The sequence below is a fragment of the Hemitrygon akajei genome, chromosome 7, assembly GCF_048418815.1.
Source record: "Hemitrygon akajei chromosome 7, sHemAka1.3, whole genome shotgun sequence".
In the NCBI taxonomy this organism is placed as follows: Eukaryota; Metazoa; Chordata; class Chondrichthyes; order Myliobatiformes; family Dasyatidae; genus Hemitrygon; species Hemitrygon akajei.
The window spans coordinates 52,032,003-52,056,340 of record NC_133130.1 but is presented as its reverse complement, the minus strand read 5'-3'; the positions used below and the strand labels follow the sequence as shown (position 1 = coordinate 52,056,340).

General features: G+C 40.6%; 1 protein-coding gene across 1 annotated transcript in view; it reads right to left on the bottom strand.

The window, feature by feature from the left end:
• Positions 1 to 24,338, bottom strand: part of LOC140730441 (tyrosine-protein phosphatase non-receptor type 14-like) — a 256,024-nt gene that overhangs the window by 129,458 nt on the left and 102,228 nt on the right. Inside the window, exon 3 of the mRNA XM_073050849.1 lies at positions 828 to 997. Within this exon, the coding sequence (XP_072906950.1) occupies positions 828 to 997 (170 nt within the window). The remainder of the gene's footprint in view (positions 1 to 827; positions 998 to 24,338) is intronic.

Sequence of the window (24,338 nt, the reverse complement as noted above, 5' to 3'; positions counted from 1 at the left end):
CTTCACTTCACATTCAATGGGTTTCTGCACTCTTCGCCCCTGTGGATGGACATATGGACGTGTACACACCCCCCCACACACACACACACAATCCCAAATCCAGAAAAGTAAATGCTCCCATCTTTCCTGTATGTAAGGACTTGACAGTCCCATTGAGTGAATGTGAAAATAACTTCTATCTCTTACAGCTGCTGAATAGGTTTAATGGAGGTTTGGTATAACGGGTGCCTGATGACCAATGCTGATCCAGTTGGCTGAAGGGCTTGCTTTAGCACTGTATCTCTCCACCAGATGATACATCCTTCTTCGCAGACGAAGTGTGCATCAACCACCAAACCGGTTTGTGGCCTGCTGTGCTTTACTGAATCTTCTACTGCAAAGTGTACGGTTATGCACAAAACTGGGCAAGGCTCTGCTAGAATTAAACTAGTAATGTTTCAGCACCTATTTCTAGATATAAGTTACTTTTATTCCATTTCAAATTGGATTTTGATCAACATGGACTAACTGGATCAAACTGACTATTTGGGTTGTGTAGCTCTACGACTCTATTATTACAATATTGAAAGGACTCAGAAATTCAGAGAAATTTCAGGAAAAAAAACCTGCATCAGAACTAATGCAAAATTTTCACCCAACATATCAACCATTTCTTCTCAGTACATTTGAAGCAATTCCAAGTTTTGATTACCATTCTCCAAGAGGAATGAATAGCCTTTGAATTGTGTATTGTTACTTAACAAGAACCTTGGCTGGAGGTCAGAATTCTCTCCCTGAACACAATCTACAAGGCAGTAAATGAAAGTGAACTTCTTGGCTTTCTGTACCTTGTGACCTCTTGCTGTAGTCTTGACACACTGGGTACGTAGAACATCACTCCGAAGAAGAGGAGAGGTTCATTGGCAAATTTGTCCAGTTGTTTTTTCAGAGCTTTTTCTAACTCCACCCATCGTCCCTGCTGAGTCTTACTAAGGAACCAAAGTCCGAAATAATGAGTCTGGTAAAAGAAACAGAGAGAATTATATGATAATGAAATATATGTTAATCCTGGGATTTCAAGTATACACAAATTAGGAATTAGAAGAGGCATTACAGTCTGTTCCTTTTAGAAAATGAATCATCTTAATGTAAAACTAGATGGTAATTTGCTGCTGAAAAAATAAACATGATCATCTCTGAATTAAGAGTAAATTCCATTCAAGGTTCCCTTTGTTCCCTGCCATAATGGAATGATTTCCAAGACATGACCCAGAAATTGTTTCTTATGGAGCAAATTATTCAAACGTCAGTAACTCTAAAAATAGAAACTGATTTCCTTCAGAAATGTACAATTCACAAAACCTTGCACTTCATTTCATATATGTGCATCATTTACTATTTTTTGAACTGTTAAACAAAATTCAAAGAAGCAAGCACAGTTTTGCGGTTTTCCTTCTGAATTTTCCCCTCCCTCTGTAATAGCTATTATTGATAGATAGATAGATAGATAGATAGATAGATAGATAGATAGATACTTTATTCATCCCCATGGGGAAATTCAACTTTTTTTTCCCAATGTCCCATACACTTGTTGTAGCAAAACTAATTACATACAATACTTAACTCAGTAAAAAATATGATATGCATCTAAATCACTATCTCAAAAAGCATTAATAATAGCTTTTAAAAAGTTCTTAAGTCCTGGCGGTTGAATTGTAAAGCCTAATGGCAGTGGGGAGTATTGACCTCTTCATCCTGTCTGAGGAGCATTGCATCGATAGTAACCTGTCGCTGAAACTGCTTCTCTGTCTCTGGATGGTGCTATGTAGAGGATGTTCAGAGTTTTCCAATGAACCAAATCTTGATATACTTGGTCAAGAATGGAGTTAGTTCCCAAACAACCCACCCGACTACCCTATCAAGCATCTCATTTGGGAGAGACCACACATCTCTTCACAGGTCTCAATAGTTAGCTCAGACCCAACAGAATGGAAATGTGTTATTCTTGTCCTTGAGAACCTGCTAAACACACCTGTTCAATCTATAGAACATCTTCCACAATTGGTATTTCAACTTCAGACTTTCAGCATTTACAGTATTCTGTTGGTAATTTTCATTCATATGGGCAATATGGCAAAATGCAGCTGTGCCATTGTTAGTAGAGAGTGCTGGGGAGGGGCACAAGGTAGTATTGCAAAAAGTAATATAATTAATCTCCTGCAACCGATGACATATTTCAAATAGCTGACTATTTTTAAAAACTAGTTTACTTTCTACAACAAAAGAACTGGCAACAGGACAACTTGATTATTTGCAAACACTTGCAGAAACAGTAAGTCTCACTAATTTGTTTTTGTTAAATAAATAGAAGTTGCTGGCCAGGCCATATAGCAAACGGATTGGCAAGTATCAACAGTTCAAGTCTGAAGATGGCCAGACTCATTTCTTTGGACTTTCCTCTATTTCCAAACCCTGCTCCTGCTCTCTCTCCCTGAGGGAAAGGCAGACCTGCTTGGCAACTTGGTATTCACTCGCCGAATTCCACACCCCCGCCTTCGTCTCATTCAGGTTGCCCTCACTGGTCCAAAAGTGAGTGCAGCTTTTTACACATACTCTTGCATCACCGTTCTGTTGTCTCTTGTTCGTTTTCTGGCTACCAGATCTTCCTGTTTGTTTCCTGTGCCACCTCCACAGGATTTCTATACAAAATGTTCCACATTACTCTTACGGTTTCAGGCCATACTTTGAAAAGTGTTGCCTCCAGGATATAGAATCTTTATTTATTTCTCAACTTTTTCCAGCAGAGAAAAGCTAGATAATTGGAAAGATACTGGTAGTTTGACACAAAAGCTTGGTTTGAATTCAACCAAGTCAGGATAAGTGAGTCATCAAAAATTTGCTATTCATTTTATAACACATTGTTTGGTTTGAGGCAGCACAACTTCTATTTGATGGTATTTAAGAACAGTTAATTGACAACATTTGTTTCTTAAAGTTAAGATATCCTGTTGATACTCTGGTAGAAATAGCTAGCTCTGATACAGACGGAAAGAACAAATTACCCAAGTTGGAGGCGTTTAATCCAGTTATTGCACTCAGATGGAAAATGAGGTTTTGTTCTTCAAACCTACTACCTAGTGGAAGATCTGATGGTGATATGGTCCAGAAGATTCTGAGGTGAAAAATGAGATGAAAATATTATGGCTATAGATGTTTTATTGGATGTTATCATAGCACAGGTCAGACTGCACCAGCAAACATGGCAAGTAATGAAGTAACAAAGGAACTTGGGTACATGCTTTCCTTTTGCATTGCAGACTGGTCTGAACTGGTTTAGATTTAAAAAAACCCTGAACAGATATTAAAAGAGTCATCGGTTTGCAGACAAATAAACTACAGAAGTATAGAACCAAGCATGGTGCACAGAAAAACAGGCGATTATACAAGCATAAGATTAAAGAAAGCTAGAACTGCAAGGGAAAACAGAAAACATCAATCCAGACCCTAATCCTAAAATTGGCCCTTGGTTTTAAGAGTGCAGGGGTCACATACGGAGAGGTCAGAGCAAGAGAGGAAGAAGCTTTCTGCCGCACATCATCGAGCTGTGACTTCGGCTCAATTTTTCTTTTTTACTTCACTGATCATGTTGCGCAGCTCTGTTATTAGCAACATAGAACACAAAGAAACTCTACTTACCCGTTTGATGCAGTCTCCCGCTATCAAGGATATTCCTCATCTTATTCATTCCCTCCCACCACATTCTTTACAACTCCCTTTTGTCTCTTTTTCCCAGTTCTGACAGAGGATCTTCAACCTGATACATCAGCTCAGTTTCTTTTTCCAGGGATGCTGTCTGACCTGCTGAGCCTTTCTAACATCTTGCATTTTGATTTTATTCCTTTGTTCTTTAAACACAGTAGTGTCGGTAAAACAGATAAACTTGATAGGGCTCTTCATAGGATATTGTAAGACGGAATCACATAGATTGGACATGGAGTTATAACTAGATCAGATTTCTTGTGATTTTCATTACTAACATGTTGGCATTTATTTCAGCAAATTCCAGATAACTAACCAAATTAAAATTCCATATTACACCACAGCAGCTTGAACTCAGGTGCCTAGAACTTGTTAAGTAATCCATGGCCTGCCTTTTCCCAAAACTATAAATCCCGATATATAATCTTTCAACACTGCTTGGTACAGGTTTCCCCTGCTATCCGAAGGTAGAGCATCCTATGAAACTGTTTGCAAGCTGAAACGTCATAAAGCGAAGAAGCAATTACCATTAACTTATATGGGAAAAATTTTTGAGCGTTCTCTGACCCAAAAAATTACCTACCAAATCATACCAAATAACACATAAAACCTAAAATAATACAAACATATAGTAAAAGCAGGAATGATGTGATAAATACACAGCCTATTGTATGTACGGTGTAGTTTCACTTACTAAAATCAGGAAAACAGCGAGCCAAAATCGATTTGGAGAAGAAAAAAAATCGGCACGTACACGCATGTGCACACAACTGCCCGCACAAGGCTTCACAGTCATGATACTCTTTCTCGGGGTAAGCACACGTATAAAGCAGGTGTCTTTTTTTTTGTAAAGGCGAAAATCCTCTTTGGTTGGCAAAAACAGGTACTATTTGTAGGTCTTTCGTAACAGTGAGCTGTCGTAAAGTAAACGTTCGAAAAACAGGGGCCGCCTGTATTCCCAATTTCAAGTACTGGCTGTTTATCCTTTTGTGAACTAATATGAGTCGGTGCCTTTGGAACAACTAAATGTGGACAAGTAGAAATTCCTTTCAATTCCAGATTTAAAGAAGCATGTTTCATAATCGCTCACACTGATAAAGTCAAAGGATTTGGTGAAGTCAAAGGAAGTTGTGTCTGGAGGTTGATACTGCTCTCCACATCTCTCGTGGTGCTAACATTGTGCCTTTTAATAGCTTGCTCTCCATATCGCACTGCCCAGGCTTGCGTAACTAGACAGTGAGGACACAACATCCATGACTGTCCCTGACCGACTGAGGCTTCACTGTGCCTTATGAAAATAGAATCCATAATAAGATTTCACTTGTCTGAGGAGGTCCCTGTGACCACATACGGTAGAGGGATCCCTTACTGCAATCACACAGTCTCATTCCTTGCAGATAGTGCTAAACTTTGCTTTATTATCTTCATTAAATCCTTTCTTAAAAAGTTTACCATGAGTAAGTCTGCTGGCTGTTACCTTGCCCATCTTGAGGCAATTCACTTACTATAACGGTAGATAAATTGCTGTTCCTATTTTAGCCCAACTCTTGTTTTTTATCTCTCATCCACCATCTACTAGTTTAACTCCAACTTCCATTATTTGAATTTCACTCCTTTCCTTAATTGAAATTTCTATTCTTGTGCTCCATTTATCCTTTTTTTCCTTTCCAAATAAAAAATTCCAAGCTTCCTCGAATTCGCTCCATATTTTCACAAATATGCAATGTTTTAGTCTGTACTCCCTGCAGTTCTATTTGCTGCAGCTCCACTTTTCATACCGATAACTTTTCCGTACAGCAAAAAAATAACCCCTGTAATCATTATTCATCCTGCCAATACTCAATTCTTCTCCATAACTACTCTGCATTACCATTTACCACAACCTGCTTCACCTACTCATTACCAACAATTCCTCCAAGGGCTTAATTGTTTCCTCTCTTAATGACTCATTCCCTCCATTACTCAAGTGTTACTTCTCAACTTATCCTTGCAAATCACTGCAATATTCATCTCCACTCAATAAAGAACCTAAAACTTTTATGTTTAGCCCTACCGTATATTTATAAATTGCAACAGCCCTTTTTATATTCTATACTTATCTATAAATTAATTTGCACACCTACAAAATAACAACTTACAGTAAATATCACATTTAATGTTCTTTTCCTAAAGTCCCTCGTAGTGCTTTTTGTCTTATGTTTAATGAAATGATGCCATTGATTAAATTATAGTTGTATCTTTCTCTATTGTTACTTATTCCCCATTTTCCTGCATCTGAAAGAATCTTTTGAACAGCCTTCCACTCTTATTATATATTTTAATCAACTGTACACAAACTGTCTCACAATTTGCCATAATCAGCAATTTGGACACTCTTCCAATGACCTGAATTCTTTTGGTGGTGTTCACGGTGATGTAAAAATGACTGCAATTGCTCAAATTCAGAGATGCTTAACTTCATTTATTTTAAGCCAGCTCCCAGGTATGCCTTCCAAAGAGGGACCTAAATGAGCTTTATGCTGCATTCAGTTGAAAAGTAATTGCTTGTAAATGCTTGGATCCTGCCTTCAGGGAAGGGCCGTGTTATCATGATCACTGTGAAGTGCACGATCTGAAGTGTAACAGACACACAGTACAAACATGATGCAGTTACAGAGGACAAAGTTTGTCCAAACGTAGAGAGAGTCAAAACAATTCAGCATAAATACAGGCTATTAGGCCCAACCAGTCTATGCCAACCATGGTGCCCACCCAATTAGTCCCAACATCCTCTGTTCAGCCTAAATCCTTCTAAACCCCACACTCCATGTATCTATTTAAATGCTTCTCAAGTTTATGCTTGCCTCAACCATTTCTTCTTGCAGCTATTTCCATCCGTTGTGTCAAAATGATGCCTGTCAGATCCCTTTTAAAACATTCCCATCTCACACTAAATCCATGCCCCTGTGTTTGGGCTCCCCTACTGTGAGGAAAAGACTACAACCTTATTCATGTCTCTCAAAATATTCTAAACTTTCGAGGTGACTTTCCACACAAAGACATGCTGACTCCTCCTAAATAGACTCTGCCTATCCAACTACTGTTAAATCCTGTCCTTCCTGTAACTTCCCTACCCCTGATGTCAGGCTGACTGGCTTGCAGTTCCCTAGCTACCCTTTTTAAATGACTGAAATTGGCCATCTACCATTCTTTGGGAATTTCACCAGTAAGCTAATGATGAAGCAAATATATCAGCAAGAGCCTCTGTAATTTCTTCTCTAGCCTTCTACAAAGTCCAAAGATGTACTTTGTCATGCTCTGGGTATTTATCCAACTTAATGTACTGCGAGGCTGAAAATGCCTCTTGCCTACGTGAATGTTCTCCAAATCATCTTCACTTGTTCTTCTTCTATCTCTTGAGCAACCATGATTTTCTCCTCTGTAAACCCTGGGGAGAAATATTCATTAGAAATCCCACATATCTGATCTCTAGCAGGCTCTGCTCTCTCCCCATTATCCTTTTACTCTTAACATATTAACAAATCTTCAGATTTTCCTTAACCTTGCCTGTGTGACCCACCTCATCTTCTCTTTGCCCTCCTGATTTAAGAGTATCTTAACCTTTTTACAGTCATTAACGGATGGATAATTGACCCCACTGCATTGGGTCAATTGGAAAAACAAATACTTAATTGTACCTTAACCTTGATTGATCAAGCTTTTCAAAAAATATTTCATGCTATATAGAATCCTCATAAGTAGTACTTAACAAATAAAGGTTCTGAATGATTAAAAATCCCATTATCCAGAACATTGGTTTGCTTATACCTTAGTAATATGTGATCAAAGAAACCTTACTCACAAAGTTGGTGCATACAAAGAATGGAGTTTGGGACTGGTTTTAATCACAAACTGTTGAAGCTCGTCAACATACAAAGTCCTGAATTCAGTTGATTGTCTGCATCGAGTTGGTGCAAAGGTAAAAGCACTACAATGAACCTGAAATCACATGTGCCTAGAAATGTATGTGCTGGCACAGGTGTGAATGGGACCTTAGTGTGGTGTGCCAGCTCAAATGGCATTCACAGCTGAGTTACTTTAATTGATTACTTTTAAGATGTACCATCTGCAACCAAAAGCAACAATAAAGGAAAGGAAAATGGTGTCAGTCAGAGGAGATATTGGGTTTGGAAATGGAAGTGTGTGAGAGAAGAGAGTTTATTTCCGTACCTTTGACAGTTGACTTGCTTATGAGCATAGTTGGAGATGATGAGGGAAGGAACAAGAAGACGAGCTAAATATGTTGGATATTCCCCAAAAGACAGAAATTACAGAAATCCAATTAGTAAGGTCCCAGCACTATACAAATAAACCTAATCCAAGCAAGTCCAAACGTGGTCATTCCTCAGATATTGCAGAATAACTTCCTCTGCAGGGCTCAGTATTGCTTGAGGAATTATGTCCTTTGATGTTTGCCTGACAGAAATAGTTTCAGCATCACGAAAATGGCCCGTGCCAAGGCATGTCCAGTGAAATTTTTGTACCAATGTGAAAGAACATAGAATTGGTTCGCACATTTTACTTTGTCCAAGTTGTGTCACATAATTGAATTTCCAGGCAAGCATCTGTGCAACGGGCAAACAAGAACCCAGCCCAGAATTCTATCCCCCTCAGTGATTGTTCAAAGGTTTGTGCTGGAATATCTTCCCTTTTAATATTCACTAGCACTGTAAGAGCTTCTTAATTATATCGCTTTAATTCACTTAGCTTAGTATATACTTGCAGCATGATAATCTGGATGAGATACCAAGTTGAGTCAGCACATGGAGAAGGATGAAAATCTTTCCAAATAACAAAAACCAAGGTACTTATGACAATATTTTGATACAAAAGGTGCCAGCTGCCAAGAACTACATATGAAACAGTTGTGTAACATCTGTATTTTGAAACTGCTGACACACTGCATCATTGTAGAGGATATCATATGGACAGTATCACTATAGTTACAATTTAAATGACTGTCAACACCGACAAACATTGTGTTACCCTCCCTTGCTCTAAGTTCTCCAAGGATAAATATACAAGAGGAATAGATCACATTTGATCTATCCAGTTTTCTTCAGCGGCAGAAGTTCAACCATAAATAATAAAAGATTTTGGCATAAGTTCAAAGAAGAATTGAAATATTATACTGACAGGTTGTTCATTAGATTAACGGGAAGGTCGGCTTTAGACAGGAATGTGTTGATGATAGGTTGTCTGCCTTGAAAGAACCTGCACAATCTCTGCCATGAAGAAGCACAACTTACAAGTGATTAATTAATAACATTTCAGACATGTTGTTTACATCTTTTCAGGAGAAGCAGAATGACTTGCACGTTGTGACTTGTATCTGTTACGCTGCACTGTGTGGAATGCAAAGATATGGCAAAAGCACAACTTGAAAATGTGTTGAAATAGGCATCAGGGAAATCAGCAGTTAACATCCATGGTATGCAAAGGCACTTTTATTTCACTGATGTCCGAATGTTTCCATAAACTCGATGAAGAGATGGCATTTGAACTATGGATCCACATTCAGTGTTGGCCTTTATGCAACCTAATGCTGTAATTCAGGATTTAAATTGAGCAACACCTATGGATTTTGATGTTATTCAGCAATCAAAACATTTTTGATTAGTCTTCAAAGAATATCAAAAGAAAATCTGGCATGTCCGCTTTAACCCTCGCCAATTTTTCTAGATGCACGATTGAAAGCATCTTATCCAGATGTATCACAACTTGGCATGGAAACTGCTCTCTCCAAGACTACAAGAAACTCCAGAGAGTTGCGGACACGGCTCAGCACATTATGGAAACTAACCTCCCCTTCAATGGATACTTCTCACTGCTTCGATAAAGCAACCAGCATAATCAAAGTCCCTGCCCACCTCAGACATTCTCTCTTCTTCCCTTCCTCCCATCAGGGAGAAAATACAAGCCTGAAAGCTATAAACACCAAGGCTCAAGGACAGCCTCCATCCAACCATTATAAGACTATTGTACGGTCCCGTAGTACAATAACATGGACACTTGACCTTAATTTCTATCTTATTATGGCCTTTCACCTCATTGTCTGCCTACACTGCATGTTCCCTGTAATGTCAGTATTTGGTTTTGCACTGTTATTGTTTTCGCTCATTGATTTACCTCAGTGATTTTATTGTGAGGTAATGTTCCGTATGTATGGCATGCAAAGATTTTCATTATACCTCTGTACATGATACAACAGTAAACTAATCTACTAACCTTTAGATGCATTAGGGAATCATTACAGTGCCCAGGGTCATGCAGCAGCAAAAAAAGCAGGGCAAGAGAAAAGTGATTATGAGAGCAAACTGAGAAGAATATCAGAACAAGCAATAGGATCTATAAAAAGAGAGTAGCTAGGGTGAGAAGAGGACCACAGGAAGTGAAATCAGGGAATTAATAACAGAAATAAGGAAATGGCAGTTATTTTACATCCACCTTCATAGTAGAAGATATTGTGAACATCCAAGCACTCTTATTGCAAATGGGAAAGAACAACTGGCAACAATCCCAAGGATGAGGAATAAAATTTTAAGAACTACATGAGGCTGAAGGAAGTCTAGTTGCCAGGACCCAATGGCCTGCATCCAAAGATTTTTAAGGAGGCAGCTACTGAGATGGTGGAGCCACTGGCTGAAATTTTTCAAAATTCACCAAGTTCTTCAAGGGTACCAATGGATTGAAACATTGAAGGTACTACCATGGGTGAAGAATCTTTGGAATTCACAGGTGCCTGTGGAGACCAATTCATTAGGGGTAATAAAGAGTAGGCAGATAACATCTCCTATGTTACGTTGGAAATAAGATCTCATCCTCCCTGACAATCAACACTGTTATACCTCAAGGATGTGTGCTTAGCCCACTGCTCTATACTCTCAACACCCACAACTGTAGGGTTAAGCACAGTTTAAAAGCCATTTATAAATTTGCTGATGACACAACTATCTTTGGCAGAATTTCAGATGGTAACAAAGAAGTGTACAGGAGCAAGATAGATCGGCTGGTTGAATAAATTTGCATTCCACATCAGTAAGACCATGGAAATGACTGTGGACTTCAGGAAGGGGAAGTCGAGGGAACACACACCAGTCTTCATTGAAGGATCAAAAGTGGAAAGGGCGAGCAGTTTCAAGTTCCTGGGTGGCAACATCTCTAAGGATCTATCATGGGATGGACATATTGATGCAATTACAAAGAAGGCAAATGAGTGGCTATATTTTATTAGGAGTTTGAAGAGAATTGGTATGTCACCAAAGACACTCACAACGTTCTTCAAATGGATCATGAAGAGCATTCTAATTGATTGCATCATACCGTCTGGTATGTTGGGGCCACTGCACAGGATCAGAAAAAGCTACAGGAAGATGTAAACTCACCCAGTTCCATCATGGGCACTAGCCTCCCAGCATCCAGGACATTTTCAAAAGATGATGCCTCAAAAAGGCAGCACCCATCATGAAGGGCCCCATTACGAAGGACATGCCCTCTTCTTATTGTTACTACTAAGGAGGAGCTACAGGAGCCTAAAATGCACACTTGACATTTCAGGAACAGGTTCTTTACTGCCGTTGTCAGATTTCTGAATGGACAATGAACCCATCAACACTTCCTCAGTATTATTTCCCCTCTCTTTTTGCACCTCTTCTTTAATTTATTTTTATATATAATTCTTATAGCAATTTATATTTTATTAATTATGTATTGCAATGTACTGCTGCCACAAACTTCACAACATACGCCAGAGATATTTGCCTGATTCTGATCCTTATTGAAGTCTCAAGGATTTGGGGATTTTGTGTAACTGACATAGAAGAGGAGCTGAGGCCTGGGACAATTAGCTATATTGAAATGAGTGGAGTCTTAAGGGACCAGGTGACTATTTAAAAAAAAAGATTACTCTTGTGCGTAGTCTATCAAGGCCATATTGGTTCTTCTGTTGTGCAGCTCAGTCAGTCCCATTTCCCTAATCCATCCCCATAGTCATCCAAGTGCTTGTTTGATTTGTTTTTCAACTCGCTGTTGATCTCCATTCATTTATTACTATCATTCACTATGTTCACTTCTACTGACACTGTGTCATGAGCCTTTCCTTTGATGAACATCAGTACAAAGAATTCATTGGATATTCTACATAACTCTGTATAACTCAACACTAGTCACCTTCATTATCCCTAAAAGATCTCACATGGCCTTTTATTATTCATTTATGATTCACATTTATTTGCCTCCCATTTACATTATCAGCTGCCTATTATTCTATTTCACTCTTATTTTCCCTGCACTTTTCTCAATTTATTGTATTTAGACTTCTGGTTTCTTGCAGAATTTACCTGACATGAACCATATAACTCCTCCCTTTTTGTTTCATTATACTCTCTGTTTTTCTTGTCAACCAAGAAATGTTGATTCCAATATTTTCCTTCTTATGGAAAGAAGGACTGCACCTAAGAAATCTCCTCACAAAAATCATCTTTTATTCCAATGTAGCTTTCTTCTGTCAAACACTTTACTCTGGCTAGACCTCCTCTCATCCAATTATGTTTGTCCTCTGCCAGTTTAGAAATTTAACTTTAGATTATTCCTCATCTTTTACCATTGCAGATCAATACCTTGATGATATGATGATAACCAAAAGAATCCTGCAGATACTGAAATACTGAAGTTTAAAATGAACAGAAGTATGTTGAAAACACTCAGCAGGTCAGGTGGCATATGTGGGTCCAAAGGAAAGAGAGAAAAGAAGTTAACTTCTCCACCTGTGAAAAAGGGTTGTGGACATGAAACAAAATAACACACACAAAATAGTGGACTTTAGGAAGACTAAGCTTGCACTGATCCCTGTTACTACTGATGGTGAGGACGTGGATGTGTGAGGAGCTAGGGGTGCACCTGGACAAAAGACCTGAGTGCAGCACCAACACATGAGCTTTGTACAAAAAGGGCCAGAGTCACCTCTACTTCCTGAGGAGACTGAGGTCCTTTGGAGTACGCAGGCCTCTCCTTCACATGTTCCACCAGTCTGTTGTTGCCAGTGCAATCTTCTTTGCAGTGGTGTGATGAGGCAATGGCATCAATACGGGTGATGCCAACAAGCTCATTAAACTGATTAGAAAGGCTGGCTCAGTGTTAAGATTCAAACTGGACACACTGAAGGATGTAATGGAACAAAGTACCCTCTGGAAAATCCTAGCAATTCTAGACAATGTTTCTCACCCTCTGCACAATGCCCTGACTGAACAGAGGAACACCTTCAATAATAGACTGAGACAACTACACTGCTCCAAAGAGCACTACATGAGGTCATTCTTACCCTCGCCCATAAGGCAATCTATAGCTGGGGAAGTGACGATCCTGACTGCTTACGGCAATATTTTTTTTATCATTCTTACTTCTCCTCAAATATTGTATGTCTGTGACCTTGTAATGCTACTGTGACAGTGTAATTTCCTTTGGGATCAATGAAGTATCTATCTATCTTTAACTGCCTCCAGGTGTCACATCATTGAAATAGTGAGGTCATGGTATAACAGTGAGGAAAAAGGCCTCCCTCTCAGACCACTAATCATCCTCCCACTCTCCCCATTCTAATGCCACACTGTCTGAAGCCTGCAGCTTGTACGTGGTCCATGGATTTCTGTAGCACTGCAGCTACCTGCCTGATACTAACAATGTTCAATCGCTCAACGCATTGTGGGCAGGTTGCTGGATTTTAAAACACACTTCAAGTCAGTTTGTGGAACTGGATGCAGCTAAGATAGGAATGAATGGGTGGAATAACCACAACCGTGACTGGAACCCAACCGAGACAACTCAACGTAAACATTGAGGGTAAGACTCGGGTCTTCCTGGTCAGTACTGCTCTCTGCCCTATCAAACAGCAGCTACACTACAAATAGCCATTACACACACCAGCAACAAACAGACCACTTACAGGACCCACAGTAATCCAAAGGAATTAAACACTTGAGCTATATATAAATACCTCTTCTTCTTTCAGTGGCAGAGGCACATTGTAACCTGCAATGTATGATATACTGGATTTGAGTTGAAATTTAGGGAACAGTTCCATTTATGCTTTCTTGGCCATACCTATATGGTCAGGTTATTAAAAGCCAAGTGATTTTGACCAGGAGAAATTATTCCTATTTTTAACACAAGAAAAATGTAATGATGCACATTCAATATTTTAGTGTTTAACAGCATTATTAAATGTTGTTCAAAGATATTCAGCAAGTCATGCTATAATTTAGTAAAAATAAAGTAACTTATATTTTAGTCCCCAATTCCTGGCAAGATATACAAAATGATTATCTCATGTAGTGAAGCAGAAGGTTAAAGGTAGACAGAAATGACTTCAAATGATAAAGATTCAACACGCAACTTACCTTTTGGAGGAGATAACATGAGAGAGGGACAAGGCAATGGGAAATGGTGAAGGGGGGTGGGGGAAATGGAGACCACTACTGCAAGCTTGAGTAGATGTTCTCCTTCTTCAATGAAAGGGGCTTCCCTTCCTCCACCATCAACGCTGCCCTCAACAGCATCTCTTCCATTTCACACACGTCTGCTCTTACCCCATCCTCCCTCCACGCCTCCAGGGATAGGGTTCCTCATGTCCTCACCTACCACCCCACCAGCCACCGTGTCCAGCACATAATTCTCCAAAACTTCCGCTACCTCCAACTGGATCCCACCACCAAACACATCTTTCCCTCCCCCTCCACTTTCTGTTTTCCACAAGGATTGCTCCCCCCGCGACTCCCTTGTCCATTCGTCCCTCCCCACTGATCTCCCTCCTGGCACTTATCCTTGGAAGTAGAACAAGTGCTTCACCTGCCCCTACACCACCTCCCTCACTCCCATTCAGGGCTCCAAACAGACCTTCCAGGTGAGGTGACACTTCACCTGTGAGTCTGTTGGGGTCATGTACTGTGTCTGCTGCTCCCAGAGTGACCTCCTGTATATCAGTGAGACTCGACATAGACTGGGAGACCGCTTCACTGAGCATCTATGCTCCATCCACCAGAATATGCGAGATCTTCCAGTGGCCACCCATTTTAATTCCACTTCCCATTCCCAATCTGATATGTCCATCCATGGCCTCCTCCACTGTCAGGATAAGGACAGCACCTTATATTCCGTTTGGGTAACTTCCAACCGGATGGCATGAACATTGATTTCTCAAACTTCCAGCAATGCCCCCAACCCCCCTTCACCATTTCCCATCCCTTGTCCCTCTCTCATGTTATCACCCATCGCCACCCTCTGGTGCTCCTCCCACCCCCTTTCTGTCTCTTTCACCAGTCAACTTCCTAGCTCTTTGCTTCATCCTCCCCCTCCAAGTTTCACCTATTGCCTGGAACTTCTCTCTCCTTCCCCCCCCCCCCCCCCCACCTTTCAAATCTACTCCTCAGCTTTTTTTTCTCTAGTCTTGCCGAAGGGTTTTGGCCTGAAACGTCAACTGTACTTTTTTTCCTTAGATGCTACCTGGCCTGCTGAGTTCCTCCAGCATTTTCTGTGTGTTGCTCAAAAGTATCACAACTCAGTCTCCTTCAAATAACAAGGAAAAAATAATGGAAAATGCAGGAAATTCAAAGTACGAGAAAATAATGGAAATACTCAGTGGTCGGGCAACTGCTGTTTAACGTTCAGCAACTTAAAACAGACATTCTAATTCTCTTTTCGCAGATGCTGCCCTGAACTGATATTTCTACATTTTTTAATTTCAAATTTCCAGCATCAGCCTATTTTCATTTTCAGGATTTGAAAGCATCTCTTCTGAAATCGGTGTTGATGGAAACCATCCCATCATCTCGACAAACCATTCACTGGCAAGCAGCAGCAAGTTACCCCCGAGAAAAGAAAGCTGAAATGGGCAAAATGAATATGTCTGGCCGTGGGCTTATCTAAGCATTTCTTTTAGACACTCAAAGGAGTGTACAGCCCTGCAGAGGACTGGGAAGAATCCAGCCTTTATACTCTAGACATCCAGACTGTGTGACAAGCCTGATAGACAAACCTGATAGACAAACTAGTCTATTTCTCCCCAACATTGTTTGTGTGTTCATGTGAGGGTTGTTTTATTTCACGCCTTTACAAAAAACAGAAGTGTTGGCATGCTATGCAATATTCATAAGCAAATTCCTTCTGCCACAAACTAGAACCTGTTTCTTTATGCATTACCACATGAGCAGTAACACGGTGTGGAATCAACAATTATCTTTCTGTAATGCATTGAACTGATATGCATCTCACAGCTGATTTGTCATTGTGCTTTGAAAAGGAAAAGGAAGGGAATCAAGTTAGCTTTCAGCTTCACTTTAGCTCTTTGAGGACAATTATATTCCAGAATGCAACAAGGATCAGAGTCAGACACAGTGTAAAACTACAAATAACAATGTGCAGTTAAGTAAAGAAATATTTTGATCTTTTCATAACTTATCACTGAAGGAAGTTTTTTGTCAAATAACCACTGTCGACATTACTCCCAACAGAATCCCTTAGTTAATTTTCTGTCTATAGAATGTATGCTGTATTTGCTAAATACCATAGAAAAAAATCATTGAATGCTTGAACAAATAGAGATCAATATTTCCCAGAACTTTCACCTCCTTTAGGACTCTTCTCCCTATAGCACAGGAGACTGAGGGAAGATTTGATAGCGGCATACAAAATTTTAAGGGATGCAGTGTAGATAGTGTAAATGCGAGCAGGCTTTTTCCACTGTGGTTGGTTGAGACTACAATTAGAGGTCATAAATTAAGGGTGAAAGGAAAAATATTTACAGGGTACTTGAGGGAGAACATCTTCATTCAGAGGGTCATGCAAGTGTGGAACGAGGTGCCAGGTTGATTCAACATTTTACTTTATTTATTAAGAGAAATTCAGTTAAGTACATGGATGAGAGGGGTATGGAGGGTAAGATCCTAGTGCGGGTTGATGGAACTGGCCAGAGTAACAGTTTGGCGTGGACTAGATGGCCTGAAGTGTTGTAATGCTCTATCACTCTACACTACAATTTACCAACTGCATCACGTTACCCCTTAATCAGGAATGGCAAGTTCACTATGAACACTGAATGTCCGAGAAGGTGGGGGGGGGGGGGGGGGCGGCGGATGACAGTTGGATTTGTTTTGTTGGATACTGTTTTTTCTGGCGTATGTGTTGCACAAATGCCACCTACCACCTATCAGCCCAAACTTGGATATTACCCAGGTCTTGCTGCATCTGCTTGTGAACTGCATCAGTATCTGAGGAGTGACAAATATGTAATCATCAGCAAACATACCTGCTTCTGATCTTATGACTGATGGAAGGTCATTTGTGAAATAACTGAAGGGCCTATGGCACTACCCTGAGGAACTCCTGTCCCGTGGCTGAGATAATTGATCTCAATCACCATAACCATCTTCCTCTGTAGCAAGTATGATTCTAACCAGCTGAAGGATTTTTTTCCTGATTCCAGTTTAGCCAGGGCTCCTTGATTCTTGATCAGATGCTGCCTTCATGTCAAGGGCTGTTACTTTCATTCCACCTCCGGAGTTTAGCTTTTTTGTCCATGTTTGGATCAAGACTAATAAGGTCAAGAACTGAGTGACTTTGGAAGAACCAAAACTCAAGTTTCTTCTGTGAGCAATTTGTTGCCAAACAAATACCACTTGACTACACCATTGACTATCCTTTCAATCACTCTGCTGATGATTGAGAGAAGAGTAGGGGGTAGGATTTTGTTGGGTTGGATTTGCCATGCTTTTTGTGGACAGAACATATGAGCGGTGCTAAACATTGTGTAATCAGCAAACATTCCAACTTCTGATCTACTTTTTATAAACTTGAAAGGTCACTCCCTCGCCCACATTAGTTCCCAATATCGGTCATACTCTTCCTTGTTTCTCTTTGTTCAAACCTCAACATCCCTTGACGTCCAGGGATCCCCTGGCCTGTACAATAACATGCAGACCTTAAAACCCTGCTACTTTCCCTTGAATGCTGCTCACTCTGCATGATGCTTCCAACCTGCCTTTGCCACATCTTCCCTTGTTTTAATGAAAGTGGCCTTCCTCTAATTTATTTCTTTATTACAGGTCCACCCCAATCCTTTTCCATAATCACTTTATAAGATATGGATTTAAGGTCACTCTTTAAAATGATCCCCCAATAAGACTCCCTCAACTCAATCTGACCAGCTTCATTCCCTAAGATAAGATTCAGTGATGCTCCTTCCCTGTTGATCTACCTACATACTACATCAAAGGCTCTCTTGAACACACCTCAAAAACTCTGTCCCCTCTGGGCCTTGAACCCTAGACCTGTTGTTGTGGCTATCCGGACATTGAGATCCAAGAAATATTATTCAAAATATATTTAAATTAATGTAGTAGCATTAGTTTTAATCAGAAAATTACAGAGACGTAATGATAATTTTATGGTTATACTTTCTTCTCTCTGCTCTCTTCCAGAAGCTACAGAACCATGTTGTACATGTTTCTCTGGATGCCAGAGTCTCCCTCTCATATCTCTTCTATTTTACATATATGAGTTGCTGAGGTATTTTTGACTAATATGCACACTATACCCCAATCAGATTTTCACTATTATCTAAACTATTTCCAGCGCATGCTTTCAGTAGAGAGAATAATCTTATCTGATTTTCCAAATACTTAGCTCAAGGCAGGAAACCAAACTGTATGGCACCCAGCCCAGCACAACCCAGGATCAAACATGGGAATTTTCCAGTCAGGAACAGATATCCAAAACCACATTTCTTTGATGAATAACCCACTGAAGTATCTCTTGGCTGAAATTGGATGGGAAGTTTCCCAAGATGCATGCCATACCTCCTGTAAAACATAAATAAAATCATAGAGACATGGAATTATAGGCATCCGTTAGTCTCGAGAGACCATGGATTTGCAACTTGGAAAGTTTCCAGGGCGCAGGCCCGGGCTAGGTTGAATGGTAGACTGGCAGTTGCCCATGTTGCAAGTCTCCCCTCTCCACACCACCGATGTTGCCCAAGGGAAGGGCAAGGGCTGATACAGCTTGGCACCGGTGTCATCGCAGAGCAATGTGTGGTTAAGTGCCTTGCTCAAGGACACAACACACTGCCTTGGCTTAGGCTCGAACTAGCGACCTTCAGATTACTAGACCACCGCCTTAACCACTTGGCCACACGGCAACATGGAGTCACTGAATAAAAACAGGCCTCAGGCCCACCACGTTCACACCAACCTATCTGCCTATCAATGCTAATCTCACTTGCTTCTATTAGGGGATGCTCTCAATACAACCCCTGTAGAATATGATGAGGATGGGGTGTTGGGAGATGGACTTTCCTCAGCCTTTGCAGAAAGTAGAGACGCTGCTGGGCATTCTTTGCTATGGAGGTGGTGTTGAGGATGCATCACTGCCTGATTTGGAAACTGCACCATCTCAGATCGCAAGACCCCGCAGCGGATAATATGGTCAGCTGAGAAGAGCATCAAGGTCTCTCTTCCCGCCTTAATGGACATTTACACTACACGCTGCATCTGTAAAGCAAACAGCATTATGAAGGACCCCACGCACCCCTCATACAAACTCTTCTCCCTCCTGCCATCTGGGAAAAGGCATTCAGGCTCTCATGACCAGACCAAGTAACAGTTTCTTCCCCCAAGCTATCAGACTCCTCAATACCCAGAGCCTGGACTGACACCTTACTGCCCAATTGGCTTGTTTATTATTTATTGTAATGCCTGCACTGTTTTGTGCACTTTATGCAGTCCTGGGTAGGTCTGTAGTCTAGTGCAGTTTTTTTTCAGTGTTTTTTTTTTAATGTAGTTCAGTCTAGTTTTTTGTACTGTGTCATGTAACACCATGGTCCTGAAAAAAACGTTGTCTCATTTTTACTATGTTATGGTCAAAATGACAATAAAAGTGATTTGACTTGACTCCTGTGCTTTGCCTATTAAGTGTTTGTTTAAATATCTCTTCAATGTGCTAATTGTATCTCATTCCAACATCTTCTCTGGCAGCAAGTTCCATATGTCAACCTCTTCATATGTATATTTAAAAAAACTACCCCTCAAATCCTGCATAGAACTTCTACTTCTTACCTTACATCTATGCCTATTTGTATCTGACAACCTCAAAATGGAGAAAAGATATTCACCATTGGCTATTCATATCCTATACACTTTTATCAAGAAGATTCCTGCCCAAATATGGAGTCAACACACATAATGGGATTTTTATTTCTTTGAGATGTTTGTTTAGGTGAACTGCGAATAAAGTACATTTATCTCACTTAAATGAGGTTCAAATACAAGTGCTTATTCAAATATTAGCTCTTATAATTTTCTTAGTTTAATACTGAGGATTTTGCTGCCCAAGGATAAACTGAACAATATCCATTAATTACAAGCACACAGTTAAATGTGTAACTCAAAGATATTGCTGCTTCAGAAGCTATTCTATTTTGTCATTGCACTAATATGATACTGTGGTAGATAAAAACGGAATAAAGTTCATGAAAAAAGTATGGAATTGTCCAAAGAATCAGAATGAGGTTTAATATCACCGGCATATAGAAACATAGAAAACCTACAGCACAATACAGGCCCTTTGACCTACAAAGCTGTGCTGAACATGTCCTTACTTTAGAAATTACTTGGGGTTACCCACAGCCCTCTACTTTTCTAAGCTCCATGTATCTATCCAGTAGTCTCTTAAAAGACTCTATCATATCCGCCTCCACCACTGTCGCCGACAGCCCATTCCACACACTCACCACCCACCCTCTGCGTAAAAAACTAACACCTGACATCTCCTCTGTACTTACTTCCCATCACCTTAAAACTGTGCCCTCTCGTGCTAGCCATTTCAGCCCTGGGAAAAAGCCTCTGACTATCCACACCATCAATGCCTCTCATCATCTTATACACCTCTATCAGGTCACTTCTCATCCTCCATCGCACCAAGGAGAAAAGGCCGAGTTCACTCAACCATGCTCCCCAATCCAGGCAACATCCTTGTAAATCTCCTCTGCACCTCTATATCTCCTCTATGGTTTCAGCATCCTTCCAGTAGTGAGGCGACCAGAACAGAGCACAGTACTCCAAGTGGGGTCTGACCAGGGTCCTATACAGCTGTAACATTACCTCTCGGCTCCTAAACTTAATCCATGATTGATGAAGGCCAATGCACCATATCCCTTCTTAACCACAGAGTCAACCTGCGCAGCAGCTTTGAGTGTCCTATGGACTCAGACTCCCAAGATCCCTCTGATCCTCCACACTGCCAAGAATCTTACCATTAATACTATATTCTGCCATCATATTTGACCTTCCAAAATGAACCACCTCACACTTATCTGGGTTGAACTCCATCTCCATCTGTCATGAACTTTGTCAATTTTGCAGAAGCAGTACATACTAATAGAGAGAAAAAATGGAACTTTGGTAATATATATATTAATTTAAATAAGTAGTGAAAAAAAACTGAATTTAAAAAAAAAAGTGAGTGTTCATGGGTTCAACGTCCTTTCACAAATCGGATGGCAGAGGAGAAGAAGCTGTTCCTGAATCACTGAGTGTGTCTTCAGGCTTCTGTACCTCCTACCTGATGGTAGCAATGAGGAGAGGACATGTCCTGGGGTGATGGGGGTCCTATTGACGGATGCCACCTTTTTGAGGCACCACACCTTGAAGATGCCCTGGATACTATGGTGGTCAGTGTTAATGATGGAGTTTACTAATTTATAACTCTCTGCAGCTTACTTCAATCCGGTGGGACTCACCACATCCCCACCACCACTCCCCCATACCAGGCAGTGATAGTCAGTTACAATGCTCTCTGTGGTACATCTGTAGAAATTGAATCTGGTGACATACTCCAAATGAAATATAGCCACTATCCTGCTTTCTTTATAGCTGCAACATGCATTGTGTCCAGGTTAGGTCCTCAGAGATACTGACACTCAGGAACATGAAATTGATCACTCACTCCACTTCTGATCCCTCTGTGAGGACTGGTGTATGTTCCAACAACCTACGCTTTCTGAAGTCCACAATCAGTTCCTTGGTCTTACTGACTTTGAGTGCAAGGTTGTTGCTGCAAACCACTCAACTAGCTGGTATATCTCGCTCCTGTATGCCCTCTTGTCACTATCAGAGATTTTGCCAACAATGGTTGTATCATCAGCAAATTTATAGATGGCACTTGAGCTATGCCTAGCCACACAGTCACATGTTTAGAGAGAGTAGAGCAGTGGGCTAGGCACACATCCCTGAGGTGCACCAGTGTTGATTGTCAGTGAGGTGAAGATGTTATTTCCAATGCATACAGATTGTGGTCTTCTGCTTAGGAAGTCAAAGATCCAGCTGCAGAGGGAGGTACTGAGGCCCAGGTTCTGGAGCTTTTTGATCAGAACTGCATGAACGATGCTGTTAAGCATTGAGCTGTAGTCAATAAACAGCATCCTGACATGGGTATTTACATTGTCCAGGTGATCCAAGGCTGCATGGAGAGCCAATGAAATTGCATCCACCGTAGGCCTATTGTGGCGACAGGCAAATTGCTGTGGGTCCAGGTCCTTGCTGAGGCAGGAGTTGATTCTAGCCATAAATAACCTCTCAAAGCATGTCATCAGCAAGATGTGAGTGCTACTGGATGACAGTCATTAAGGCAGCTCACCCTGCTCTTCTTGTTCCCCTTTTGAAGCAGGTGGGAACTTACAACTGTAGCAATGAGATTGAAAATGTCTTTGAACAACCCTTATGATACTGAAAGGCATCTTAAACTAGTGTGGAATGTCTGTCCTTCAAACTTTGATTATTTCAAGATTTCAAAATATCTTTGGTGAATAGTTTTTTTTTATCACTTCTTCACAAAACCAGTTTTGTGACTGCCATTGACTTAAATATTTAAGATAAACATCTACTGGTTTACTACCTTTCTCTCCAAGGATTCTATCTAGTCAGTCTAGTTGATCAGGCACACATCGAGAAATGCCATTGAGTCAGTAGCACTAAACACACTGAAACTGCTACTTTACGGTGCATGTTGTGTTACCAAACAAGACAAATTTGCAGCTAACAGTTATTTGTCCTGTTCACAGCTCCAATGCTATATTAAGTTTGCTGATGACACCATGTTGTTGGTGAATTAAAGGTGGTGATGAATCACGGTGTAGGAGGTAGACTGAAAATCTCGAAAGGTGCCACAACAACCTCTCACTCAACATCAGCAAATGAGTGGGAGTCCCACCCCCACCCCACCACTTCATCATTCCCCATCCCTTTTCCCCTTCTCACCTTATCTCCTTACCTGCCCATCACCTTCCTCTGGTGCTCCTCCCCCTTTCTTTTTCTTCCATGGCCTTCTATCCTCTCCCATCAGATTCCCCCTTCTCCAGCTCGTTATCTTTTTCACCAATCAACTTCCCAGCTCCCCTCCCAGTTTCACCCATCACCAACTACCTTGTATTTCAGCTGGTATTTGTCATCTCTGATATTTTTATTTAGGGTTCTGATTTTGTTTGTGGGTGCATTATTGTACATAAATATAGAAAATTAATCTTAAGTAAAACTGCAATATTAAATATATACTTACAAAACTACAGCAGATCGTGATTCCACCAAATACCAGAACTCAGTGCAAACAAGGAGAAAGCATAATCTTCTGAGCTGAGAAGCATCTTTAATATCTGTACTTTGTGATAATATCAAAGGCTTGAACTACCAGAAATGCTACTTCCAATGGATTGAACTTCAGTTGGTCAAATACTACACGGTCTTTCTTTAAGACTGGCTTATCGGCCACAATATCTCAACACTTGATTGTTGAAGTGACAGTGTTTGAGATGTAAAAAAGCACAGCAGGTGATCCCCATGTTGCAGAAATTCTCCCTTATGGAATTCACAAATCACCACCCAACCATCTGAGAAACTGAATAAAATGCACTCAAGGAATTTTATGAAAAAAAAACTAAATTTATTTTTATCATCTCATTTTCCTTGATGCAAGTGCAGATGGCATAGACTTGTGTTATGGAAAATCTAGGAACACAACCCTCCTGTAACACGAGTCGCTTGTAAATCAGAAAGAATTTGAAGAATCCTGACAGCAATAGCTACTAAGTATTACAACATGGTGACAGTCAACAGTTTTTGTAGGGCAGATGTTCACAGATTTATTAGTAACATTGACACTTGCGTAATGTCAACTGGCTAGATTATGTTCACTTCTGCAAGCAGTTCGCTACAGAACTGTCAGCTATCGCCCCCTCACTCTCCAAGCTGTTTCAGACTTTTATCCCCTTCAAATACTCAGGCATGGAAATCAGAGACAAGCTGGGGCGTGGGAGGGGGTGGCAGATGAGAGCATAAGTGAACTCCTGAACCACTGCTGGATTCATATGGAGAACAGTGGCAAAGCAGAACCCAGAGCCAGATGTGTGATACCATTCCTATGCATCATGTCAGTGAACCCCAGCAGAAGTTTGCCTACTTTCCTTTAACATAGACATGAACTTCAAGCAGGACCAAGCCCTTCAGCCCACCAGGAGAACAGCA